Source organism: Lissotriton helveticus, chromosome 4_1 (assembly GCF_964261635.1).
Source record: "Lissotriton helveticus chromosome 4_1, aLisHel1.1, whole genome shotgun sequence".
Classification (NCBI taxonomy): Eukaryota; Metazoa; Chordata; class Amphibia; order Caudata; family Salamandridae; genus Lissotriton; species Lissotriton helveticus.
Window position 1 is genome coordinate 294360944 of NC_136063.1, and position 26026 is coordinate 294386969.

The window sequence follows — 26026 nt, forward strand, 5'->3', positions numbered from 1 at the left end:
GTATTGACAATATAAAGACGTTATCCGATAACAAAACAAAAGTATCTGACTTGAAAATGAAACGAGTCAGGTCCCGGCCGGCAGCCAATCACGGCGCGGCCGGGGAATGACGTCACAGGGGTGTCCCGCGCCTGCAGCCAATCACAGTGCGGCCCGGGACACACGGCAACAAGGGGATGGGGCTTAAAAAAAGACCCAGAAACGCCCCCGAATCGCGTTTTCACTGGAAAACGTGATTGACGGCCAATCTCTTCCAATGGCTAGCCTCCATTTATGGAGCTAGCCAATGGAAGAAGGGGCGGTTTCAAGTCCCCACTCTTGAGATTACATTAGATTTCGCCTTGGGCGGAGCAACTGCTACGCAGTTGCAACGCCAGGGCGAAACCTAATAACGATGCCCCTTAGCAGCAAACAAGGTCATTACCCACGGCCAATTAACACACCAATGGAAATGGAAATACAGGTTTCTAATCTAGTGGGGGTTGGCTCTGTCCAGAGGAGTATTTCACTCTCATGTAATTAGTTATTTGTTGTATCAATGCATCTTTTATGGAGTGCTTGCACTGCAATGGTTAGGAGACTATATTGAATCACAAAAGTACAATGAATCATCACTCATTAAATTATTTATCTCAAAGATGCATTGTACACAGAAAGCAATGTTAGTTTTTGTTTTTTTACTACAGCAGGCTTTTGTTACATATTTTTTCAGGATTGAAAATGTAAGCGGGACCTACTGGTTTTGTAGGTGCTATATGCAGTGAAAAAGTAACTATTATAAAGACCATTCTGAGCTACCTGAAGTCCAAATAAAATTAAACCCTCTCTGCTGTACTGCTTTCCTTTAGAGCAGCGGTTCTTAACCTTCGACTTCTGTGGACCCCAATTTAATTATTACTGGAACCCTGGGTATCCGGACTACGTGAATGTACTGTATCTGGGCTTACCAGAATATCTTCTCAATCGGCTGCAGGTTGTTAAGAACGCTGCAGTCTGAGCTATTCTTATGGTAAATCCCAGGATGCATATGTCACCTTACCTGAAGGCTTTGCATTGGCTCCCGGTTAAAAAGAGGATTCAGTTTAAGGCCCTAGTGCTGGCGTATTGAGCTTTTCATGGTACGGGTGCCACCTATCTGAGAAGGAGGGTCCAACACAATCGGCCACAACGGGGCTTGAGGTCTGCCGGACGGGCAATCATGCTCATCCCCAAGTTTGCCCACTCTTGGACAGGGATATGCTTTAACTTTCAGGTCTTTGTGAGGAATGATCTGCCGTTTTATCTTAGACAGACCAAGGACCTGTTACTTTTCAGGAGACAGCTAAAAAACTTGGCTGTTTCAGCAAAAACTTTCTGGCAGGCTAGGTGGAACTCTTAGTTATCGGTTTTTGGTGGTTTAGCGCCGGGACACTCTTCGTGCGTAGCAGCGCTTTATAAATACCTATTTTCATTTCATCCCCACTGAATCCATTGGAATCAGGGGACACCGGCGGATTAATTACTGAAATGCGAAGACCCCTACTTTGTCATTACTTGAAGCCAGAGACACCAGCTTAAGCATTTTTGATCATTTGTACCACAAAACAATACACATAAAATTCAGAAAAAAGCATTCAAACAAATACACTAATGATGAAATATTTTATTTAAATAAGAAACGCATATCAAAAAATATCAAAAATTTGATTTTAATGGGAAGGATGGAGCTTTTCTAAATTCAATTGAGGCCACTCATCATCAATACTATATTCGGTTTGATGTACTTGCACTGTTCCTGCGAATCAATACTAACTTAATTTTCAGCCTCCAATTTCTAACTTCTTCACATTTACATACCGTTTTATAATTTTCTATTTTACAATTTAATTCTTTATTTATATACAATTTATTAGCCATATTCATTTCTATTAATAATATTTATTGTCTAAGCAGTCGCAGACCCTCTGAGTAGGCTCAAGGAACACTGCTATATAGACTGCAACTTGCATTACAATTAAGCATGAAGTGATAACTTGCCAGAAGAAAATACCGCCACTTCTAAGCCTGAAATAGATGGTGCAAACAGGGACCACTTAGCTGGGGTGAGTCGTCTGGGAGGAGACCAGAATTACAGCATTAAACTCCCGTTTCACAACACCATCACAAAAAGGGGGATTCAATGGACAGAACCCTTTCATCCAGAGAAGTCCCTTAGACATTCATTTCTGCTGACAGCAAGAGGCAAAGCTGTTCTCAGATCAGAAACAAGGGGAAAGGCACCATTCCAGAAAGGTGGATCAGAGTGTGGACTCAGAGCTCCTTAGATGGGGCCAAACTTCTGCCTTTTTAACGAAGGCCCAGATAACGTTTGTGGTTAGGTGAAACAGAAGTAATGAAAAAGAGGGATTGCCTTAAGTAGGAACACTGCTAGGATTGGTATAGGTAATCACTGGCTATTGCACAGCAGAAACATTTCACCTTACCACCAAATCCTCAGAACAATTCCTGGGCCTGGAATATTACCTGAAGACAAGAAGATTTGTAGGAGGAAGACGCAAGAAGGACAGATTTCCACATGCACACAGCGACTGGAAACTCTGCAAGGTTTGTCTGTTTGGTTTCCTGTTTACTGCCTCATGGACATATAAGGCAGACAAATGGCTTTTTTCTATGTGGAAGAACAGGCTGCGTAGTTGTAAACCGGCTTAGATAGACAACATAGTGATACTAGATGGAAAGAGGAACATGTGTGGTTGACTTTGGGGCTGTCAGAAAGACCACAAATGATTTTCCCAGCATCAGGAAATATTGTGTATTAGTACTTTAAAAGAAAAACATTTGGAGAACTGGGACCAGGCTCCAAAGTACCTGCGAGAACTGTGTGACCTGGCTGCCTGCAAATTGTTCAGTATGCCATTTCCACCTGGCATTTGAGTCTACCGCTGGGTCCAGCGAAAAGAAATATCCCACCCAAGTGGAGCCATGGTGGCTACAACTCAGTGACGTTTACAGATACAGAATATAGGATGGAGATTAGGGGAAGACTTCATCTCAACAGTGAAGCAACCTCAGCTGCTACAAAATCAGTCTCTGTCCCACTGTGCTATATAACCAATGTCCAGCCTTCAACATTCTGCCTTGCCCAGCTGGACAATCGGGTAAATGAAAAAAGTAACAGTTCCCAGGTAAAACGTTTGATTGGTGTAGCCCACAGATCATACCCAACCCCTATTCCATCTCACAGAAATCACACATAGGTCTCTTGGTCTACCATGAACATTTACTTTGATTGTTGCTTTGTCTTTTCTTGGTTCTTTTTGCTTTAAAACTTTAACAAAATCATATCCTGAGTTCCCCTAATACATTTTTTGCCATTTTGTCTATTTAAGTTTTCTTCATTTTACTAAATTGGTTTGAGATTTGGGTTGTGCTCTTAACTTTAATGTTACCTAGTACTTCTTTAACTTAAGAAGCATTTTTATGGGGCACTGCCTGCCACAGAAAACATGGGATTAGCAGAGTTTAACACTAAAACTAAACAGATTGTGTTTATTACGTAGGTAGGGCCACTCTGCCACACTAATAACCCAATTTCTGACGATTTGAGTATCCTGATCAACTGTGCCAAAGTGGATGACAAGTCACGGAATATGAAACTACAGTTGGCTGCCAAAGCAGAGGTATTCAAGCACTGTTGCAAGAACAGACTCAGAACCCTGTCCAGTACTGCAGACATTCGAAAAGGAGCAGCTGGATAGTGATGGGGGCGATAACAGTGGAATCTTTGTTCACTCTTTGAAAAGTAACGCTAACACCACCATATAGGTAATCTTTCTACAAATGTCTGGCTTCCACATGGGTCGACACAAAAGCATCCCTTGAAACTGTAAAGATTGGGTGCGTCAACCTCCCATCTCTTATTTTTGCCACTGTAGCACAAACTCTTATGTCCATTAAATTAAAAGCCAGTATTGGAATGTATACTTATATAGCACCTTAAAGCACGCTGTTGTCGTACTATTTATGCTGTTGGACTTGGTCCTCTCTGCATGGTCATCCCTTAATAATTTGCCTTCGCCTACCTGTTTTTTGAACATGTTTTTTTGGCTTGTAGGAATCTGTGCACTTTACCTCTGCTAACCAGTGCTAAAGTGCTTGCACTCTCTCCTTTTAACATGGTAAGATTGGCGTACACCCAAGTGGCATCTTTAATTTCCTTGTAATACCCTAGTGAAGTGGTGCTACATGTACTCGGCTTGTAAATTAAATGGCACTAGTGAGACTGCAGCACTAGTTGTCAAAGCCACCCACTCAGGTAGCATTTTAAGCATGACTCAGGCCTGCCATTGCAGCCTGTGGGTGCACTTTTAAACTACCATTTCGATCTGGGAAAATAAACCTTTTGCCAGGCCTAAACCTTCCTTTTTAATACATACAGGTCACCCCTAGGGTAGGCCTTAAACAGCTCACAGGGCAGGCTGCAGTGTATTTAAAAAGTTGGACAATTACTTTTAATTTTTACATGTCCTTGTAGTGAAAAAACTCTTACATTCGTTTTTCACTACTGTAAGGCCTGTTTCTCCCATAGGATAACATTGGATTACCATATTACATTAAGTGATAACTTCCAATTGGGAGCAAGAGGGACTGTCGAGTTTGGTGTCTAAGGAATTGTAATTTAAAACCTTCCATAGTGGTAAAGTTGGATTTTAAACCAAAGTCTGAAAATGCCACTTTGAGAAAGTTAGCATTTTTTTGTTCCATCCATTTGGTGCCTGTATCCTGTGTCACATGACTAGGTGTAACTGTCAGTTGGTCTTTGTATAGTGGTCCCAGAGAGTGAGCCAAAGGAGGAATATTTGTTGACAGAATCGCCATCTCGGACTGGATAGGACAGCAGAGCTTTCACCTACCATACTTGCACATGACAAAGACTAATGAAGGAATTTACACTAGTCTTTTATGGCCCCAGACAAGCTAGGGCCAGGGCAGGGAGGAAAGAAATTCCAAACACCTCTGTAGGGGGAGGACTCTAGAATATTTTTTCTTTTCAAAATGAGCACCAGGTACAAATAGAGGAACCTCTGACCAAACTCTTCAGTACACATCTGGACCTGTGGAAGACTCTGAAGAAGATCTGCTGTGCTGCTCTGCTGCAAGGACTGCTACAGTGCTGCCTTAATGTGAAGGCCTGGACTTGTATCTTGAACCCAGGACTACAGGATTGACTTCATAGTCTAGTTGGCTGGCCTCCTTATCGGAGCCTTAGGGACAGAAAAGGCTTCAACTATCTTGTCCCCTGGACCTGGTCTCTGTCTCTGTCTGCTGCGAGTCCAAACCCTCCAAGCGATGCCCTCCCCGGAAGTGGGGCTAAAGGTGTTCTGCTAGCATAGCTGTAGTCTCCAACAGAACCAATGTAGTGCATCGCAAACCTATTGCAACTCTTCGCAGTGCCTCATTGGAACCGACGCAGCCCCAGCACACGTCCGCATCACAGCCCTCACAGCTTATTGGAACCGCTGCTCTGCATCGCATCCTTGAAGCAGAACCTCGCATCGCTGCTGTGGACCGCCGCTGAGTGGCTCACCACTTTGCAACCAGGATTTAAGGTACACTTCTAAACTAACTTAGTCACTGTATCCGGGCCACGCTCCACCGCGGTCTACCTGAACTTGACTACCGGAACTTGTCCAGCTTGACCAGATAACCAAATGTTGCGCTTGGTTCTTTTAAGCAACATAGTTACCTAAACCTTTGAAATTGCATATCTTCAGTTCTACTGGTTGGATTTTTTGTTGTTTTGGTGTCAAATAATGTATTACATTTTACCCAATTTGTATAGATTGGTGTAGATTTTTTCTTGTGTTTTGTTTTCACATTATTATTGTTTGTGTGCTGCATACATAATTTACACTTTGCCTCTAAGTTAAGCCTGACTGCTTTTGTACCGTCCTACCAGAAGGTTGAGCATATGTTAATTTGGGGTTTACTTGTGTTTCACCCAGACAAGAATTGTGGTAGCTGATTGAGTAGTGTTTTACCTCCCTCAACCAGTAACCCAATTTCATAAACATACTTTAGCAGATTGTGCTGGCATAGTTGGCACCGTTTGGGTTACTACTATACTACTTTTACTTTCAGTGCCATCATTTTGGCTGCGTCTACTGATGGGACACTGATCATAAAGTCTGCTCTCACCACATGCAATTTTTTTGGCCTCTGAGAAAAGGTCACTTAAGGCCTCATTTAAAGGTTGGATGGAATATTCTTCCCACAATTGTCAGATGTTAATTCTGCCAACCACTTGTCCCATTACCCCTCCTCATTTAGGGGCAGAAGAAGCCCTCTATATTTTATGTCTGAGCTACAGCCCGCTCAGCTGTTAGAAACCCTTGCAAAGCTGGACTGGTCCTATTTTAGACAAGCATTTCTGGTGCAATTTTTGCCATCTTTTTTCTTACCTGTTCACCCATAAAAAGAAGGACAATAGTGGTGGTACTGGCCAGGAAAGAAACAAAGGTGTCTTTCATATGTTGAGAGAAAATTCCAACAATGTTTTTGTTTTTCCAAAAGAAGCCCTCACTTTGGAGGTTTATAGTTGGAAAATAAAAATTGTATGCTAGCCAGCATGGTTTCTTTTTGCCATATCTGCTGCCGCCCTGTTTGTGTGCACTTCCTAAATATCAATTCAGTCCTTTCGAGGATTGCACTACAACAAGTCTCACAATTTAAATGCCAATGTATGTTTAGGAAAAATATTTAATATGCATTATAAGACAACAGTCTCTTAAAGACAGTGGATTACAAAATGACCTTAAGGTATATGGGTAACCTTTCCCAACATTGACCTAATAGACAATATGGGTAGAAGTGCATGGAGTATTGGGGCAGCAATCTGAGGGTGCATACATTCTCTCAAAGCATTTGAACTGGTGTGACCGTTTTATCTGAACATTCTATTCTTTTTTTATCAAGAAAAGTTTTGCTTTAAGATTTCTGTGAGATCACTGTAACTGTGTCAAAAAGACATTTAAAGAATTAAAAGACATGCATAGTACCAACAAAAATTGCACAATGTTTCATGAAGAAGACTTTTACAGTAGCTGGACACAATCATCATTACGTCAGTTAGAATTCCAGATTAGTAATGTTCACATATAGCAGTGGGTCAGACTGACACATTACGGAAGGTACACCTTGCAACATATCTAAACATTTTTTTTCCAGATCATTTATTTACATGAATTATCATCTACTGGTATGGTAATGCCTGTTCGTAGAACTAAAGTGAGAGCTAACTGCTGGAGCCTCTTTTTATACCCTCAAAAAACAAAACATCTCAGTACAAGCACAACATCAAATGCATAACGGTCAGGCTCCTGTTGGGCACCAGTTGTCTGACCAAATGGGTGCCACGTTTTTTAAAATCAGGATTTCAATCATATGGCTGATCATAATTATGCATATTAGTTACAGACAGATTTAATATTAAACATCAGATAGGAAATCGTACCTGAATTAGTACAGCAGAATGTGTTAAAGCATCATTCAGCATTGTCAGAACATTCGATGTTGCCACAATACCAGGATCATGTCCCCAAGACGTGATGAGTAAGCGGTCATAACTCTAAAAAGAAGAATAAACACCGGGCTATTCACTGGGCTATTATGTGACTGTAGTATGTTGTCTATGTATTTAAAAAAATACTAAAACTGTAATTCTCTTTTCAAAGCTGTAGTGACTACTGCAACAACAAACAGAATAATAGAATAGTAAGTGTGTACGTAGTTGGGTACATAGACTGAGAAGGTTTATGAACATACCAAACATTTTTCTTTAGGCAGTATCAAGGTAAGAAGGGACAGATGGAGGCCTGGATTTTTGGAACTGGCCCATCCTGAAAGGTATTAATTTGCTAAAGGAGTGTTTGAACTTCCAATTTTTACATATAATATCTCTAGTGAAACTCTATTATATAGAGTTTTACGAAGGAACACGTGATATTTTTCAAGAACACACAAGACTTGCATTTGGCTTTGTGCCAAACAACTGAATTCAGAGGTAAACTAAAGGTAAGCAAATACACTTTATTACTCAGGGAATATTCTGTTTATGGCTCTGCTTGAGTACTGCATCTTTACAATAATTTTACAATATTGACAGGTTCTGACAGTTTCGAAAAGTGAACAGTGCACCTCATTGACAAGGCACTTTGCTGTCCAAGTACAAGTTTACAATACCAATAGTGCAATCAAAGTTGCGCAGCTGCTAAACTTAAACACCACATCGCAATCTGCTTTCTGAGTGGGCTGTGGAATGTGGATGGACGTTGCCATGAGCATGCTCAATGGGGCCACTTCTGCTTAGAGTCCTTGGTCACAGTAGCATTTGATATCGCCCATGATTGAATGTTTGATTGCTTCCATATGCATACCAATTAGAAACAGCCTTCTTTATTTTGTTTTACCTTTCCTTTAAGCAGATGTAGTTCACTCAGACAATAGGACCCACTGCACTGCGTTGTAACATAACAAAGGGGATATTTGTAAAGCGCTTTTACCCTTCAAGGCACTTTTCTGCTGAATAAAAGATGATGTCCTTTGGTTTGAACCTGTGATACATACTACTGAGCACCTTTACAAAGCCATTCTGGTGTGGTACTGGCCTCCTGATCTCCAGTCAATAGAGCATTTGAGGCTGAATTCAATGGCTGGTGGTCTTCGTTTGTGAACTATTTCTATTTTATTTATTTATTAAAAACAAACATACACTGATTTTGGATGGTACAACATATACAAGGCATCAGAAAGGGTACTCACGTGACTTCTTTTCTAGCTCCTGTGATACACAGTCTCGTTTTCTAATTCAAACTCTCAAACGTAAAGCTCACATTTACAAAATAGACCAGGGCCATGTTTTTTAGCCTACTTTCTGAGAAGTATCTGCATTTTCTCCATTTACCTGCGGTCCACAATGCATGGTCAGGCGAGGTCAAGTCATTGGAAGGGTGAAAATGCTTTTTTTCTGCCCTGGTTTGCTTCTCTGAAGGCTAGTCTTTCCCTGATGCTAATTTAATCAAGTGTCAACACTTTTGATAACTATCTTTCCCTGCACAACATAATTAAAAAACAATTCTCTATCAGATTCAGTTTACCTTGTTAGTTCAGAGAATTGACCTATAACATTTTTGTACTCCTCTGGTTGAACATGAAGAACTGTCGAGTCGTGCCTACTGGAGTATCTTTCACAGAACAATACCATTTTAGATAGCATTTATAGCTCACTAGGCTAAAAATTATGAACAATTAAAACTCACATTTTCAGAGGTACTATAGTAGTCGTTACATTGTACTTTTGGGATTATTTCTCACTGAGGTGGCTCTTTACATTTCTTTCAGCTACATAATTTTAACCGTTGAATTAATGTTATATTTTAATAGGGTGGTTCTCTCATTTCTTTTATTTTTACTCAACCACTCTAATGGGTACATATAGCACTTTAAATGTGTAAAAATTAAGACTAAACCAGGAAACTTTTGTAGCCGTCAGACATACTTTTATATGTCGGAAAGGCCTGTCTTTAGCTTTAAATTGTGAAGGAGAACCAAGGTACTGAGTACAAAGATTTCCAAAAATACCTAAAACTTTGAGAATAATCAACCCTTTGCCATTGAGAATCCCAATAAAAATATAGCAGCCACCTGTACATTCCCCATCCTTAGAGACACTGATAGAGCTTTACACACTTGTCAATTTGAAAAAATGTGGGGCGGATATGGTCACCTACACTGTTATTGAAACGGTACCGACTTAATGTAGTGATCTACCATTCAATGCAAGATATATTGTTATGCTTAGTAGTATGCTAACAAAAAAGTATGAATTAGCGTACACAAAGTAGTCTTTCTGCAGATTTACTATGCCTCATCTAAATCTGCTGCACTGTATGCACCATACACTCAAAAACCTTCCAAGGCATGCCCTTGTAAGAGTCAAAATATTTTGCCAAGGCACATTAGCATTTGTCAAGCAGCTCTGCACACGTGTACAGAATTCCAATGTCGGAATTAGATAGATTTAAGATGTGCTCACAGGGCTCCCTTCTCTTCCCTCTAAGTGGCATACCCATATTCAGCATAGTCGACGAAGGACTAAGACTGGCACATTAATTGCTGACATGAGCCATCTACGTGTTGATTAAAGGAAACTGATCAAGTAAAGAAAACTTAAGACACACTAAAGAAGCTTCATCGTAGCCAGCAAGCACTGCAAAAACAAGTGTTGGAAATTATCAATGTCACTCACAAAGAAAATATTGCTGATAAAAAAAGCCTGGTGCCAGCTCTCTCTTCTGAAGCAAGCCAATGTCGTACTTCTAAAACCGCTGTTGAAGATCTTGTACTGTCAAATATGAATGGCGGTCAATGCCCTTCTCCATAGCCTCCCAAACACCACACTGACAATGCCTAGGGTATCCTACATTCTCTGGAGCACGTTTCATCCAACCTTAAAGAAATAAGATCACATCATCCCTATCCAGATGGAACTCCATTGGTTCCCCTTGCCAGCCTACAAATCCAGCTGCATCATTTACAAAGCCAGGCAAAAAATATCTCTGTCTACTTGGATGTTGACGATCTTGCATAGAAAAAACGTGACAGCTGGGAAGTTAACCTATATAATCTTCTGTAACTGCCCATTTGCTTAGGTCACCCTAGGTTTCATAAGCATGATTTTGTGAGGATGAGTTCTAGTTTGAGCCCTCTAAAAGGCTACCAATATGGAAGGCTGAATGGGGTATCAGAATGCTCTTGTAGCGTCTGTGGCTATGCTACCTAGTCGCCAAGCCATGTAGTTTGTATCTGCGAGAAGCTAACTCTTTATAGGAAATTCTGGCTGCGTACAATGTTCAGAATTCTTAACATACATACCTGCAATAACACAGTGGAAGGCTGTTTAAAAGGGTCTATACAGTTACCAGCCTGATTTCTGAAGTTCCTGAGGGGTGTCTGTAGAGAACTGGAAACTTCAGAACTATTCAAGCATTGGTTTTCGCTATGTCTCCAAATTCCACTGCCCATAGCAGAGCTCACAGTGACCGTGTAGTTTCTAACACCCATTACCCAGAATTCCCATCTAGCTATACATGGCCCCTACGGTTTGCTAGAAACTAATTTCTGAATCTTGATTTGAGTTCAGATTGGCTATGGTCAATGTCCACACACATCTCTTTTTATTGAATATGTTTCGATTTGCTGAATGAATCATTTGATGGATGAATTTGATCAAGACTTTTTAGCTCGATTTTACTGTTTGGTCTCCATCTTGGTCGGCAGTGATGCACATTAAAATGTGTTTCTAATATTGTTTGAGTATGAATTTTTGTGATCTTGTTTTTATTAAACGTTTGCTCAATTTGCCTGATGAATTTTGGCCTATCCATAACCTGCCATCCTTTAGAAGACATTTCGGCTACATTTTTATAACCTTCAGGTCATTACATATATTGCAGCACTACACAATCGGCATTTTAGTAATGCCTCCAGAGGAAGCTCTCCACAGTAGTCTAGTGTAGCCACTGGAAATAACAGAATTGTTATTGCATCTTGTTTTTATGGCATTTTATCAGACTGCAGACCTAGAAGTGTAAAAAATAGAAAAAACAAGGCAGCAGGCTTATTCTATCTATGCACCCAAGCTCTAGAACAACATACCCGTTATCCATCAGACACACACAACAATGCTCCAATTAAGTAAAGATTTAAAGACCCACTTTTTAAAACAAAACACTGAATGACAATGCATTAACCATCCACAACCCACCTTTCTAGCCTTTTATTCGTTCACTTTATGCTGGGTTTTGACTAGTTATACTGCCTTTTGGCTATATAAATAGCGTATATGTACATACAATGGACCATCAAGTGTGATTCTTGGAGTACAGACCGGAAGACGCAGAGATGATACAGACACAACATTTGAGTTGTACACCTGCATAAAGGCACAGAAGGAAACAATATGGTGGAGTACCATAAACACTGGCTGAAGACGGCAGTGGCACGGCAAGGCCTGTCTAGGTTTTACGCTATACATAGGGCCCGCAGGGTTTTAGCGAGGAGGCGTCCTTCAAGACTACCACTCACAAGTAGTGATTGTAACACTGCCACACTCCCAGGACAGGGATATAATACTACGCCCACACCCAGAGGAAGTTGAGAATGATATGGTGCTAATGCACGAGTTACTTACCTTCGGTAACGATATATCTGTAAGAAACAGTAGTTAGTATTAGATTACTTACCTTAGACTATCCCCAGGCGTCAGTCTAGATCTGGAAATTGTTGCGTAGCAGTACCCCTGCACGTCGGTAGGCGTCGTCTGCGGCTCCTCGTCTGTATGACGGCGCCGGAGTACTTCGACACCTCCATCGCGCGCTGACATCAGTTCTTATACACAGCTTTTCCGCGCCAGAAACGCGGAGCCATGATAAAAACCAACACTGGTGCCATGAAACTAGGGCCCTGAAAGGGGATGACCTTAACCCTAGATATCGGTTCGCAGAACGGGGAGAATGGGTGGGGCAGTCAGGAATCTAATACTAACTACTGTTTCTTACAGATATATTGTTACCGAAGGTAAGTAGCTTGTGCATCTGAAAGAAACAGGTTAGTATTAGATTCCTTACCTTAGAATAGATACCCCAGCAATACCAACCCCGGTCGTGGGTCTGCGAACCAATAATCACACCAGAAAGTCCTGGAGAACGGAACGGCCGAAAAAGCCATCTCTCCGGACTTGGCTGCCCAGGCAGTAGTGTCTTGCTAACGTGTGCAGTGAGGCCCACGTAGCTGCCTGACAGATGTCCTGCAAGGGGACTCCCCGACCCAGAGCAGTAGTAGCCGCCGTGGCCCGAGTGGAATGGGCACGTAGCCCCACAGGAGGCTCCTTTTTAGCCCGTGAATAACAAGCCTTGATGCACAAGACGACCCATCGGGAAATGGTCCTTTTGTGCACCCCCCCCCGTCCCGCCTTAGCGCCCACGTAACCAACAAAGAGTTGGTCATCCACCCGGAACTGCCGTGTGCGATCCAGATAGTATGAGAACGCACGTTTTGGGTCCAGACGGTGGAGCCTCTCTTCCTCTTTCGAGGGATGCGGAGGCGGAAAGAAGGTGGGTACAGTGATGGACTGCCCGATGTGGAAGGCTATGACTACCTTGGACAGGAAAGAGGGTCGCGTACGCAACACAACTTTGTCCGGATGGACAGAAATGAAAGGAGGTTGTGAAGAAAGGGCCTGGAGCTCACTCACTCTCCTGGCAGAGGTGATGGCAACCAGGAATGCAGTCTTAAGGGTAAGAAGACGAAGAGGACAGTTATGAAGTGGCTCGAAGGGAGCACACATCAGATAAGTCAAAACAAGGTTCAAGTCCCACTGAGGCATCACGAAAGGAACAGGGGGGAACATATGAGTGATGCCCTTCTAGAACCTATTTACAACTGGGGACTTGAACAAAGAGGGCTGATCAGGGAGCCTTAAGAAGGCGGAAATGGCAGAGAGGAAGCCCTTGATAGTGCCCAGAGCAGAGCCCTGCTGGGCAAGAGAAAGAAGAAAGAGGAGAACCTCAGAAAGAGGGGCAGAGAGTAGATCCACAGCCTTTGCTGTGCACCATGCCACTAAATTGTTCCACCTGCAGGCGTATACCGATTTTGTGGAAGGATGCCTGGCTGCCAGAATAACATCACAGACTTCAGGAGGCAAGTCAAATGGCCCCAACTGTCGGCGCTCAATCTCCACACATGGAGGTGGAGGCTGGACAGGTTCGGGTAGAGGACCGTCCCCTGCTGCTGCGACAGAAGGTCCTCCCGAAGAGGCAGATGAATCGGGGGATCGACTGACATGCTGAGTAGCTCGGGATACCAGTATCTTCGTGCCCAGTCTGGAGCCACAAGGATGACTTGGGCCCAGACGCGTCTGATCTTCTTCAGCACTCTGGGCAGAAGTGGTATAGGTGGAAAGGCGTACAACAGACCGCAACTCCACTCGCGACGAAAAGCGTCTCCGAGCGAGTGCCGCCTTGGAAATTCCAACGCGCAGAGCTGATGACATTGCGCGTTCTCTTCAGTTGCGAATTGATCTAACCAAGGCTCTCCTCACTGCTGAAAGAGACCTTGCGCCACCTCCGAGTTCAGACACCATTCGTGATCCATCATGCACGGACGGCTGAGTTTGTCCGCCCTGGCGTTCAGGGAACCTGCCAGGTGTTGAACCACTAGGGTCACGCCCTGATGTTCCAGCCACTGCCAGAGGCGCATGGCGGTGGTGTTGTCCGTGAACACCTGCACTGCACTCACCCGGACAGAGGGGAGGAATGCCTTCAGTGCAACCCGGATCGCCCGCAGCTTCAGAGGGTTGACGTGGAGCCGCGACTCCGCCGGAGACGAGAGGCCTCTGATCTCCGCCTCTCCCATGTGGCCCCCCAGCCCTGGAGGGAGGCATCCGTCACAACTACGTGCTCCGGCTGGGGTAGGGAAAGGGATCTGCCGCTGACCCAATCGCGGTCCGTGAGCCACCACTGCAACTGTCTTGAAGTGCCCTCCGAGATCAAGACATCGTCGGACAAGTTGCCCTGATGCTGGGCCCACTGAAACTTCAGGTCCCACTGCAGAGCCCGCATCCGCTAGCTGGCGTGATGCACCAGAAGGATGCAGGAGGCCATCAGCCCCAGAAGCCGCAGCGTCAACCTGACCGAGACTCGGGATAACGGCTGAAAGATCGGAATCAGAGCCTGAATATCCCGAACCCGCTGTTAAGGGAGGATAAACCCGAAACTGCGCAGAGCCGAGAACCGCTACGATGAAGAGAAGCTTCTGAAAGGGACACAGGTGTGACTTCGGCACATTGATGGAGAACCCCAGTAGGTGCAGGAGGTCGGCCGTAGTCTGGAGGTGGCTGACGACTGTCTGGGGCGAGCCCGCCTTCAACAACCAGTCGTCGAGGTAAGGGAAGACTGAAACCCCTAAACTACGCAGATGAGCTGCGACCACTGCCATCACTTTCGTGAACACCCGTGGGGCGCTGGTAAGGCCGAAGGGGAGCACGGTAAACTGAAAGTGCTCGTGGCCTACCGTGAACCGCAGGTAGGGCCGGTGGGCCGGCAGGACAGGGATGTGGAAATAGGCGTCCTGCAAGTCCAACGCTACCACCCAGCCTCCCGGGTCTAGGGCAGCTAAGACCTGAGCCAAAGTCAGCATCTTGAACTTCTCCTTCCGGAGGAAGCCGTTAACGTTCCGCAGGTCCAAGATAGGGCGTAGGCCCCCTTTGCCCTTCTTGGGAACCAGAAAGTAGTGGGAGTAACAACCACACCCTACTTCTGGCCCAGGAACGCGCTTGATGGCCCCCTTGGCCAAGAGGGCCGTAACTTCCCCTTGCAGATGTTGCAAGTGATCCCCCGAAATGCGGTGGTACTGCGGTGGCATGGCTGGAGGGGTCGCCTCGAAGAGGAGGGAGTAGCCCCTTCGGACGATTTGCAGCACCCACCTGTCTGATGTGATGGAGCGCCAGTGGAGGAGGTGATGGCGAACCCTGCCCCCCACTGGCGTCAAATGGGCCTGAAGCTCGGGCTTGGAAGGCTTTGAAGTGGATGCTGCGGGGGTGGATGTGGACTGGCCGAGCCTTTGTCCCCTGTTACCGCCGCGACGGTAACCACGCCCGCCGCTGCGCTGAATGGTAGTTTGCGGCCCGTGGCTGGCAGGACGTGTGGGGGCGCCCCTTCCGTGGCCACAAAAGGAGTGCTGGGCAGAAGAGTGCTGGCGCGGGCCGACAGGCCCAAGGACTTGGCCGTAGCCATGGAGTCCTTAAAGCGTTCCAGCGCACTATCTGCCTTGCCACCGAAGAGGTGGCTGCCATCGAACGGCATGTCCATAAGAGTGTTCTGGACATCGGCCGAAAAGTTGGTGGACCTCAGCCAGGCATGGCGGCGAACCTCCACAGGTGTGGAAATCGCTCTCCCCAGCGAGTCCGTGGTATCCAGTCCACAACGTATGGAATACCGCGCTGCGTCTCGGCCCTCTGCGAGGGCTTGAGCGAGCTTCACCTTGGCTCCCTCCGGGCACTCAGGCAGCACGCCCGCAACCGTATCCCACAGGGAGTGGGTGTAACGGCCCAAGAGGCACGCGGTGTTGAGTGACCGCAACGCCAAACTAAGGGAGGAGAACATCTTCTTGTCGAATTGCTCATACTTCTTTGATTCCCGATCTGGAGGCGCAGTCGGGAATGTGGATTGGAAAGTAGAGGCCTGGATAACCAGGCTCTCGGGGGTGGGGTGGGTGGACAAGAAACTAGGGTCGCCCGGAGCAGGGCAGTGGTGCATAGCGACGTTCCTATCTACAGGAGGACCTGTAGTAGACCTGGACCAAGTGCCCAACAGGACGTCCGTGAGAGCCTCATTAAATGGCAGTAGAGGCTCTGGCGAACTTACCTGCAGTTTAAGTACCTCCGTGAGGATGTTAGACCTCACCGTTGCGACGGGGAGCTCAAGAGCCAAGGCCTTGGCCACCCTTATCAGCACCACATTATATGTAGCCCCCTCCTCCGTAGCCACGGTAGGAGGGGAGACAAAACCAGTGTCTGGGGAGGTATCCAGGCCACTGGCCTCCCCTAGTTCCTGTGTCCAGTCCTGAAATGACTGGCACTCACGTGCCCGAGGGTCCTCAGACCCCGGCCCAGCCTCCCTCGTCGTCCATCTCCTGGTATTCAGGGGTAAAGGATGGACCCAGATCCTCAAAGAATTCCTCTTCGGCCGGCGCCGAATGCGGCGCCGAGCGATGCCGCTCCGGCGTCGGATCCGGATCGAGAGGCGGACCAGGGACAGCATCGTGGAGGGATGGCACCAGGGGTGCCATCCTAGGGGTTGACGCCGGCGGGGTCGTAAGGTCGACCAGCGGCGACCCGGATCCAGAACCGAATCCAGTGGGGCCATGCGGCGTCGGGACCAAAGTCGCCGACGGCGCCGTAGCACCCGACCCGCTTGGGCTCCCAGTTGGGGCCGCAGGGCCCGAAGGCGCCACGGAATGCGACGGAGGAGTGAGCGACCTCATGGTCATGAGGAAGGCACCGATCTACTCCGGCGTCGCGTTTTGCCCAGGGACCGGCGGCTATGGGGCAGGCCGCGACGCTGCGACTCTGGCGGAGCCACGTGGGTGGTTCACCCGAACCCCCAGCCGCTTCGCGCGAGCGTCGGGGGGAGTCAGAAGAGCGATGTCGCCTCTTTGACTTCTTGTGCCTCTTACCTGAGGACTTGGAGCCCGACGAGTGGTGTCGACTCGCCAAGCTGTGATGACTCCGGCCCCGCGTCCGGTCCCTCGACCTCCTTCCGGACCGGGACCTCGAACGGCGCGGGCCGACTGCCGGAGCACGGGGCGCTTGCGGGACTGCTCCCGCCTAGCCTTCGACGTCAAGGCCCGGCAGTCAGGGCACGACTTGTCATCATGGTGGGGCCCAAGGCAATGTAGGCACCGGGGATGGGGGTCGGTAACCGACATCAGTCGGTTGCAGTCGGCACAGGGCTTGAACACTGGCATCCCTACCGGCACCGATGGAGTTGTACGACTCGAAACGGATCCAAAAAGGATCGAAAAAGCTTAGTCAAGAAGTGACTAAAGGGTACCACTTATTCCGGACCTGCGCTTGCTGGCGCGGAAAAAAGAAGAACTGACGTCAGCGCCCGAGGGCGGCGTCTAAGTACTCCGGCGACGTCATCCCGGCGCCAACGACGATGGGCGCAGAGCCGCAGACAACGTTTATCGATGCGCAGGGGTACTGCTACGCAAAAATTTCCGGATCCAGACTGACGTCTGGGGATATTCTAAGGTAAGGAATCTAATACTAACATGTTTCTTTCAGATCTTCCATGACTACTCGGCTGAAGTGCAACAATACAGCTCATCCTTCCTGGAAGTGAAGAGGTGACTCCATGAGGCAGGCAATCGATACATGCGGCAGTTCCCACCTAGGGTGAACACGAGATTGACGAAAGGGGAACTTCTTCAATGACCGTCAAGAAGCATGGGACTGGTTAGAGCTCACATGGCTGGAAGGGATGGGACTCATCAAGAGGACCGCTGAATGCCAAAAAGGCAAAAGAGGAGTAAGTCGGATACAGCGGCTCTTGATGACTCTCAAAGAGTTAGATCAAAGCAGAAAGGGATGATGCATTTGAGACTGAGGGTGCCTCAAGGTAGCAGAAATCACCTGAAGAGCAAAAGGGGTATCAGTAAACTCCACTGACTCCGAAATCGACACCAAAAACCACCTGCGGGAGGGTTTAAATCTTTCAAAACAAACCAAGAACTTCAGCTCATCAATGCAGCACTGGCAATTTACCGGACAGCTGGTGATGATCTGGGCTTCATCATTTGCAATTTGCAGCACAAAAAGTAAGAATTGGCAATAAATATAGATTTGTGCTGATCAAGGGCAAACTAGATGGGACTGACGTAGCATTAGGTACCATATACATCACAACAGAGACCAATCTGACTATAATGATTCATTGTCAGAATGCTTGGCCCAATAGCCACATCACTCATTAATACCATAGGGGGGGGGGGTGAGCGGTGGCAGGGCGTTGAGCGGTGCGGGGGTCCTGGAGTCTTGGAACTTTAACTGTGACTTAGACACACAACTAAATGACACTTGGATGAACAAGACAGCTCAGGGTTTCCAAATAGATGAAAAGTTGTGGGTGGGTAGATAGTTAGAGACAGTTTAAGACCAGAATACTAGAACTGAGAATTAGAGCATGCTCCTTTGCTTCTCTGATCCATTATTTACTCGGCTTGACCTGATGTTGTGTTAACTCTCATTACTGTCCTTCAAAACACACATATTAAATCTCAGCAAAATAGTATAACCCAATACTACTGACAGTGACATGGGTAGACCAGTAGGGTCCATACCCACTCTGCGGGTACTAAGAGCCATGTTGGAATACTAGGCCCTTTCGCGATGCTCTAAGAGACACAATACACTACTAATTTTGTGAAAATGAGGGCATAACATCTAAGAATTTGTTTGAGAGGGAGGCCTTCAAAACAGTAGTAAGGGAACACTGCATGAAATCAGCAGTGGCTAGGGATAGAAGTGATAGGGTAGGAAATCATTACAATAGACACTACATCACAAGATTTATAAAAGATGTTGATTCGGGACACCTCCCAGTACTAGACACTAACATACGAGAGGGAGAAATAAGCTCTTCTATTTGAGAAGCAGCAATGGGCATAAAGAAGCGGGGCTAGGCCACAAAGAAAGATGGCCATCTTCTAATGTGCTCTGGAGCCCGGTCACCTATTCTTCTGAAATATGATGTTCAAGTAAACACCTCAACTTGTTTCCCTTAATGGAAGTACAACTGTGAGCTATGCAGAACCAATCAATACCAGAGGAGCCCCCAGAGATGCAGAACTGACGGCATACTAGGGACACTGAAAAAAAGTTCTGATCAAGCTAAGCTATTGCATTGCTCAGACAGAGGCAAAGAATTATCTGGTGGTTTCCTGAGCATTCTCAAAAAGACTGCAGCAGAGTGCTAGTACTGGCGGGCACTAATCTCTTGTACATGCCGGCAAGGCGGTCGTGAAGACATCTCTGCAAAGGGCACACTCATTGTACAGTAGCTAAGAGCGGCAGCAACTCTTGGCTCTTATGGCTGACATTCCAGGAACTCCCCTGACGACCATACACAGTGCCACCATCATGCTATCTTGTTTGATAAGTGCCACTTGGAGTTGCACTGAGCTCATGAACCCCACCATCTTGGATTGGGTTGGGCTCACTTTTTAATTACACTTTCTCTTACAGAGGAGGCAGCCATCTTTAAACAGATGACCCCCAGTGATACATACAGGCACCACCATGCAGGTGTGCATACTGTGACTTATAAACATATGAAAAGAAAAGGTTATTTTCTCTTCCAGGGAATATTAATCACAGGCACAATCACCATTAACAGGCCATGGTTGTATGACCATGGAAGGGGAGGCCTGGTTGTGACAGTTGTCTTCCACATTGTACTTTATAATGTTGGTAGGTAAAATCATACGCATGCTCCGGCCTAACCTCCCTAAATGCCGTCTCTAGGTATGTGAAAATGGGGCTTGGTCGTATGTTACACTTTATATTGCCTTAGTTGGTGAAATGAGTTTCTGCCCTGGGTAAATAATTTCTCTCCTTCCAAGAAAGTTTGGCTCTGTACCTTGCACTGTACAATGCTTCACTCGCTCAATTGAATTATACGTCTTGTGTTATTATGATATCTTAAATGTTTTAATTGCTATGAATTGATATTATGATCCATGATTGAGTATGGTTCATGCGCCTTGGACTTTACAATGTTCCTTCCTAAAATGAATCGTACGTCGTAGGTTCCTACAATGTCTCAAATGTTTTTAATTGGTAAGAGTTGATGTTGTTATCCGTGATTGAGTTTTCTCTAACTTGAATAATTTTACATTTGATAGTGTTTGTCTTTTTATTCCAGGCGGTCGTCTAGTGTTGATGGGTTCATTAAATTAAGTGCTGTGTGGTTTTTATGATATGTGTAATTATGTATGTTAAATGAAGCCTATGCAATATTTCTATAAGAATTTATTTCTTAGAAAAAATCATTTTTACTTTATCATCTGAGCCTCAACACTGGGCATCTGCTCTCACAACATGCTTGCTAAGCTATGAAAGACCTTTCCGCCCTTTTGTAGAGTTGTATGTGACTCTTGGTATTTTCAGGTCAATATTACTTAATTCCCACTTTTCTCAATAAAAGAGGCAAATGTAGCCTTGGTTATTATTAATGTAGGCGATGAAACAGGCTTGATTTGCTGTAATTAACTTGTCGTCAGCATGATGTGACCAGAGTAGTTGCAGATACATCCAGTGACACACTTGCTGCCAAGACTCTGCATTTACAGTAAATAAGGGACGTCATGAGAAAAAAAAGACAATCCTCTCAATCTCTCCTGGGAGCCATTTTCGCACAGCTGCTGTTCTTTTCTAAATTTACCACTAAAAATGAGGTGATGTAGCGGCAACTCATCTATCAGGGACTACTCTTCCCCCACTCTAAACGCAAATGTCTCATTCACCCCACACTGACTCATTCTGCCCTCTGGAGCCACCCAGCTCCTGTCACACACACAAAAAACCAGCAGAGACCGGTAGACAGTTAGACAAGAAACTAGTCACTTTCTAAAAGTGCTAGTTTCAAACTCGGAATCTAAAAAACATCCATCCTAAAGGATGTGTTATCAAATTCTGAGTTCAGGGATACTAAACTCGACTTTCCACCATGGTCTCGGAGTCTGTTAGGATTATATAGTGTAATAATTCCAGCAGCCCAGTCTGGCCTAAGGAGAGCAGGTAGCCTTACAATAGTGAAAAACGAAAATGGCTGTAATTCACTATTAGGACATGCCACACACATCAGAGCTTGTCCTACCTTATGCTTACAATGCACCCTGACCTTGGGCCTACCATAGGGGTGACTAACATGAAGTTAAGGGAAGGTTTTAGGGACTGGCAAGTAGGTGTACTTGCGCAGTCAGCATGGCAGTACCAGACTGCACGCAGGTTCTGCAATGGCAGACCTAAAACATATTTTTCTGGGCTGCTTCTGTGGGTGGCACAACCAGTGCTGCAAGCCCACCAGCAGCATTTGTGTTTACAAGCCCTGGCACTCCTGGTGCACTGTACTAGGGACTGACAGTAAATCAAATAAGCCAAACATGGAATCCAATCAATGTATCAATTTAACATAGGGAGCACTTGCACTGTGGCACTGATCAGCAGTGGCACAGTGCCCAAAGCAATAGTCCAGCAAAACATCATTAACAGAGGAGGCAAACAGACAAGAAAATGGAGGAGAGACTCATGCCAATGATTCCAGGTCAAACAAGTACCAATGAGTGAGTAACAATAAACATCTATTATTCTATGATTACAACCAAACAATGACAATAAAACAGAATAATCAAATGTACCTGAAAAACATCTGGTAGTTTTCGAAGCCTCGATCCTTTGGAGAGCAAAAGGGAAGGAGGCCCCTGGCCAGTCACATGGTACATGTACAGTTTAAACCATACCGAACTAACTTCTGGAATTGAAGGTCCAATATGCTGCCGAAATATTAAAAAAGAAAAATAGAAATGTATTGACTATGTATGTAAACAGAAGTTTACTTTGTGCAGTCCTGCGAAATATTTAAACATGTCATTTTAAAAATAAACATACACCATATTCAGGAAAATCACCCTAATAACCTGGATGTTTAGACAGTATTTAAAAACTGCTATTAATATAAGGGTGCTTATGTTCCCTTTGAAAACAAATCACTTTTAAAAACAAGCAAGTGATTTTAAAGGAAGCCTCTTTTAGTATTTGACACCGCCCTACTCAAGCGTTATACTAATGTCAGTACTCGCAAAATTAATTACATTTTTCGGCTCATGCTAATAAATGCCGTCTCCGACATTTAAGGCCTTTTTTTCACATCTTGGCCCTCGAGACACGAAAGTGTTTAGCTCGCTCAAACGGATGCTTAAACAATTGATGCAATCTGAAGGCCGTATTCTTCCTTTCTCATTACCTAAATCGTAGGACACCTGTGAGCTCCATCAGTTTGAATCTATAATGGGTTCCTAATTGCAAACCTCTGTGCACAATTCAATATACGAGTGCATTGCACTTGCTTGTCGAGTTTGGTCCAAACAGTTTCCGGTGGACCCCTTCCCTTGTCGATGAAATATCTGTGATTCACAGAGTGCTGATTTTTCGTTCTATTAGTAAATCCTTTCAGGCTTCAAATTTCAATGTGAGTTTAACACAAACATATATCTGCCAGGGTTCACAAAATAAAAACATAAAACTACACTAAAACAAAATATATGAACAGGCCTCGATAAAAAAAAAAACACAAATGGTTCTGAATCTACGCCAAGATCAGATGCTCTTATTGTGTTGTCTCTAATTTAAATTTGAAATATCACAACTTTACAAATTTGGGAAGACAGATTATCTCATGGAGTTTTACTGGAGCAAAGTAAAATGCCAGAAACCGAATAGGGTGATGGTGTATTTATTAGATCGAGCACTTTGCCAAGTGATTATCTTTTTTCCAGGCACATACTATCACTGCAACTGTATTCAGTCATGAGAAGTATTTTCTTTTTGACTTACATTTATATAATGAAAGCAAGAAATTAACTTGTAAATAAACAGGCATGTCAGAAGCTTTTGTGGGTCACGTGGCATAATGTTTTTTGGACCTCTCCTTGGTTTCTAATTGAAGGAATGCACTACGAAGTAACACGCCAGGCCATCTGTTGGATGAGTTAAAACATGATGTAATAGGAGAAATGGGTCTCAAAATGTGTGGGGCCTGGGGCAAAGAGTCCTGGGCTGTTCTCCCACTGTGCCTTGTAATGTAGATTGTAAACTGTAAAGAATGGCAAAACACGCTCTGACAACAAATTGAAAAACCAGATTACAAAACAACTATTTAAAAATAATTTTTAGTTCAAGTAGTAATACAATTAACTCCAGTTTGATTACCTGCGGTGTACAGCTGCTGATAGGTCGTATTTCATTAGTAAGCGGTGCCATGGAAACAAGAAGTGCATAATTCTTATTCAAAACTCTGCTGCAGGTTGCAGGATCCAGGCCCAGAAGACTTTCACATCGTAAAAGATCAAGTGGTAACCCTGTTTTACGTCAGAAACACAGACATTGTTAATTTATTGCTAGGGTAAAGCCTGCTAAAAAACTGGGTTCCCCAAAGATCCATATTAGTACAACAGGTTAATACAGAGCACACTCTTAAATGGGTAAATGAGTTTCAACTTTCATCTCCCACCACAAACCACTCCTGTACTATCTTTGTTCACTTTTCCAGCGTATGTCTAATCCTCAATCCCGCCCCCATCTAACTGCGGTACTGTTTGAATTTCTATTGTACCACAAACTTCACTGAACTGAAATTAAATTGACCACCTACTTCACCAGCGACTCATCCAATGACAGTTTAACAGCTCACAAGCTGGTTATAGTGACTATGGGGATTAATGCATCCATTGCAGGCATCTGTGTTCACCCGTATGGTCACAGGTTCAAACACTGGTGGGTTCACTCGGCCCCTTTAATCCTGCCCAGGTCAATAAAATGAGTTAGGTACCAAACCTCTATAGCACAGCACTCGGAGACCCCTTGCGGGAGAATGTACTACATAACTACATGTCCTCTTCACTGCCTCAATTCTAATGCTATTACAAGTAAGACACAAGACATAACTAGAGAGACAGAAAGGGTTGAAATAGCAATGGCTTGACGTGAAATATTATTAACAAGGAATGAAAAGATTATAATAGGCAGTCTCCTTTTCGTCACGCAGGCAAAACAAATGGACCAATTTGACTTTTCTCATACTGCTGTTTACAGAACTGGACAAGCTACATAGATTTAAAAAAGTTTAACATGTATCTGAGCCACTGCTGGCACACACAATATTGGACTACGATAAGTGGTCCCATCTCGGCATCACGTTATGGAGCAGGATGGAGACCCTGCGGTGATTCACTAATGTTCTAGGCATGCTCCCCATCTCATGCCTCCCTCACTTGTATGATTAGTGCACAGAGACATCAGGTCTTTTATCTGGGGGTCGTCTCTGTGCCCAGGTGGCTAGCAGCAGGCTCATAGCCAACCGTTGTGTGGCGAGCAGGGCCTCCCCTCGGTCAAGCACTTCTCCTTGGCTCTGCACTTGGTGCAGCTTGCGTACTTGCCACCCAGATCTACCGCTGTGGGTCACAATTGAGTGCACCATTCTGGAGGGCCTTTGGGGGCTCGACCCCCCTCGATCGGCATGATGCCTCCCGCCTGGCTTGAAGAACCTGATGCTCCAGGCGATGGCTAAATCTTGGTTAAGAGACCAGCGCTACTTCTCAGTGGACACTTGCTTGCACGACCATGGGCTCTGTATCAATGGTGAAGTGGTTAGCTGGGGTGTTTGGCACGCTGCATTGATCCATAACCTACACCACATGTTTGCCCAGGGAGCCCTCAAATCCTTTGCGGCGCTCCGTAAGGAGTATGGCCTCCCACCTCACCAATCCTGGTGGTTCCTCAAGTTGCGACACTACCTCGTCCACCGCCTGGGCCCACAACCTTGGTCCCTCCTGCCTTCACCAATTGTTTCTTATCTCAGGATGGGGATGCTTTCGGGGGGGTGGGGGATGATGTTTGGATTCTATAGTCTCTTGACTCGTCACCTGTATAACTTATACGTGCTGGCTAGTCTACGCACCAAATTGCAAACCCCCCTACAGGTGGAGTAAGAGACGTAGGAGTGGGCGAAACTACTGGAGACCCTAGATTCGAGGACAGGGAAGCACAGCTGAAATTCTGTCTTTTAAAATCACTGCATGAATAGCACTAGACACCGACGGAACTGCAGGCGGTGGGGCTCTGTCCCACTCTAACTGCTGGTAGTGCGACAGTGATAGGTGTGAAATGGTCGTCATTCTCTGTGATTGTCCCACTGTCCATCCCTTCTTGGGGACCGACCGTGTAATGTTGAGTCAGGCGATACAAGTCTCAGTGCCTCTGGCCCGTTCCCAGACTCCGCCCCATTATCTCACAGATTGGCCTACCCTGTCCCTACATGAGGACCGGCTGATCAATATGGCGCTGGTAACGGCGAAAACCTGCGTCCTTCTGTACTAGCCCTCCCCTCTTCCCTCAACCATGTGGACTGGCTGTCAGCCATGTACCAGACAGACTGGTATGAATGATTCATGTATAACCTACAGTACAAGGCAGAGACCTTCCTGCTGATCTCAGCACTCTTTCCGCTGGACAACAGGCATAGAGCAACAGGCGCTGGCTGCCTGATGCCTGAATCCCTGGGACCGCATCTGGGTCCTTTCAACCCCCCCCTGCTCTCCTTTTGATTTTGAGCCCTACCTCCCTTTCCGCGTCCCTCTCCCTGTCCTCCCA

General features: G+C 45.4%; 1 protein-coding gene across 1 annotated transcript in view; it reads right to left on the reverse strand.

Moving 5' to 3' along the window:
* The window catches only part of FAM91A1 (family with sequence similarity 91 member A1), a 217413-nt gene that overhangs the window by 62953 nt on the left and 128434 nt on the right, over positions 1–26026 (reverse strand). Inside the window, exons 16-18 of the mRNA XM_078686797.1 lie at positions 23588–23736; positions 22018–22152; positions 7493–7606 (exon numbers count right to left, since the gene is read on the reverse strand). Of these exons, the coding sequence (XP_078542923.1) occupies positions 7493–7606; positions 22018–22152; positions 23588–23736 (398 nt within the window). The remainder of the gene's footprint in view (positions 1–7492; positions 7607–22017; positions 22153–23587; positions 23737–26026) is intronic.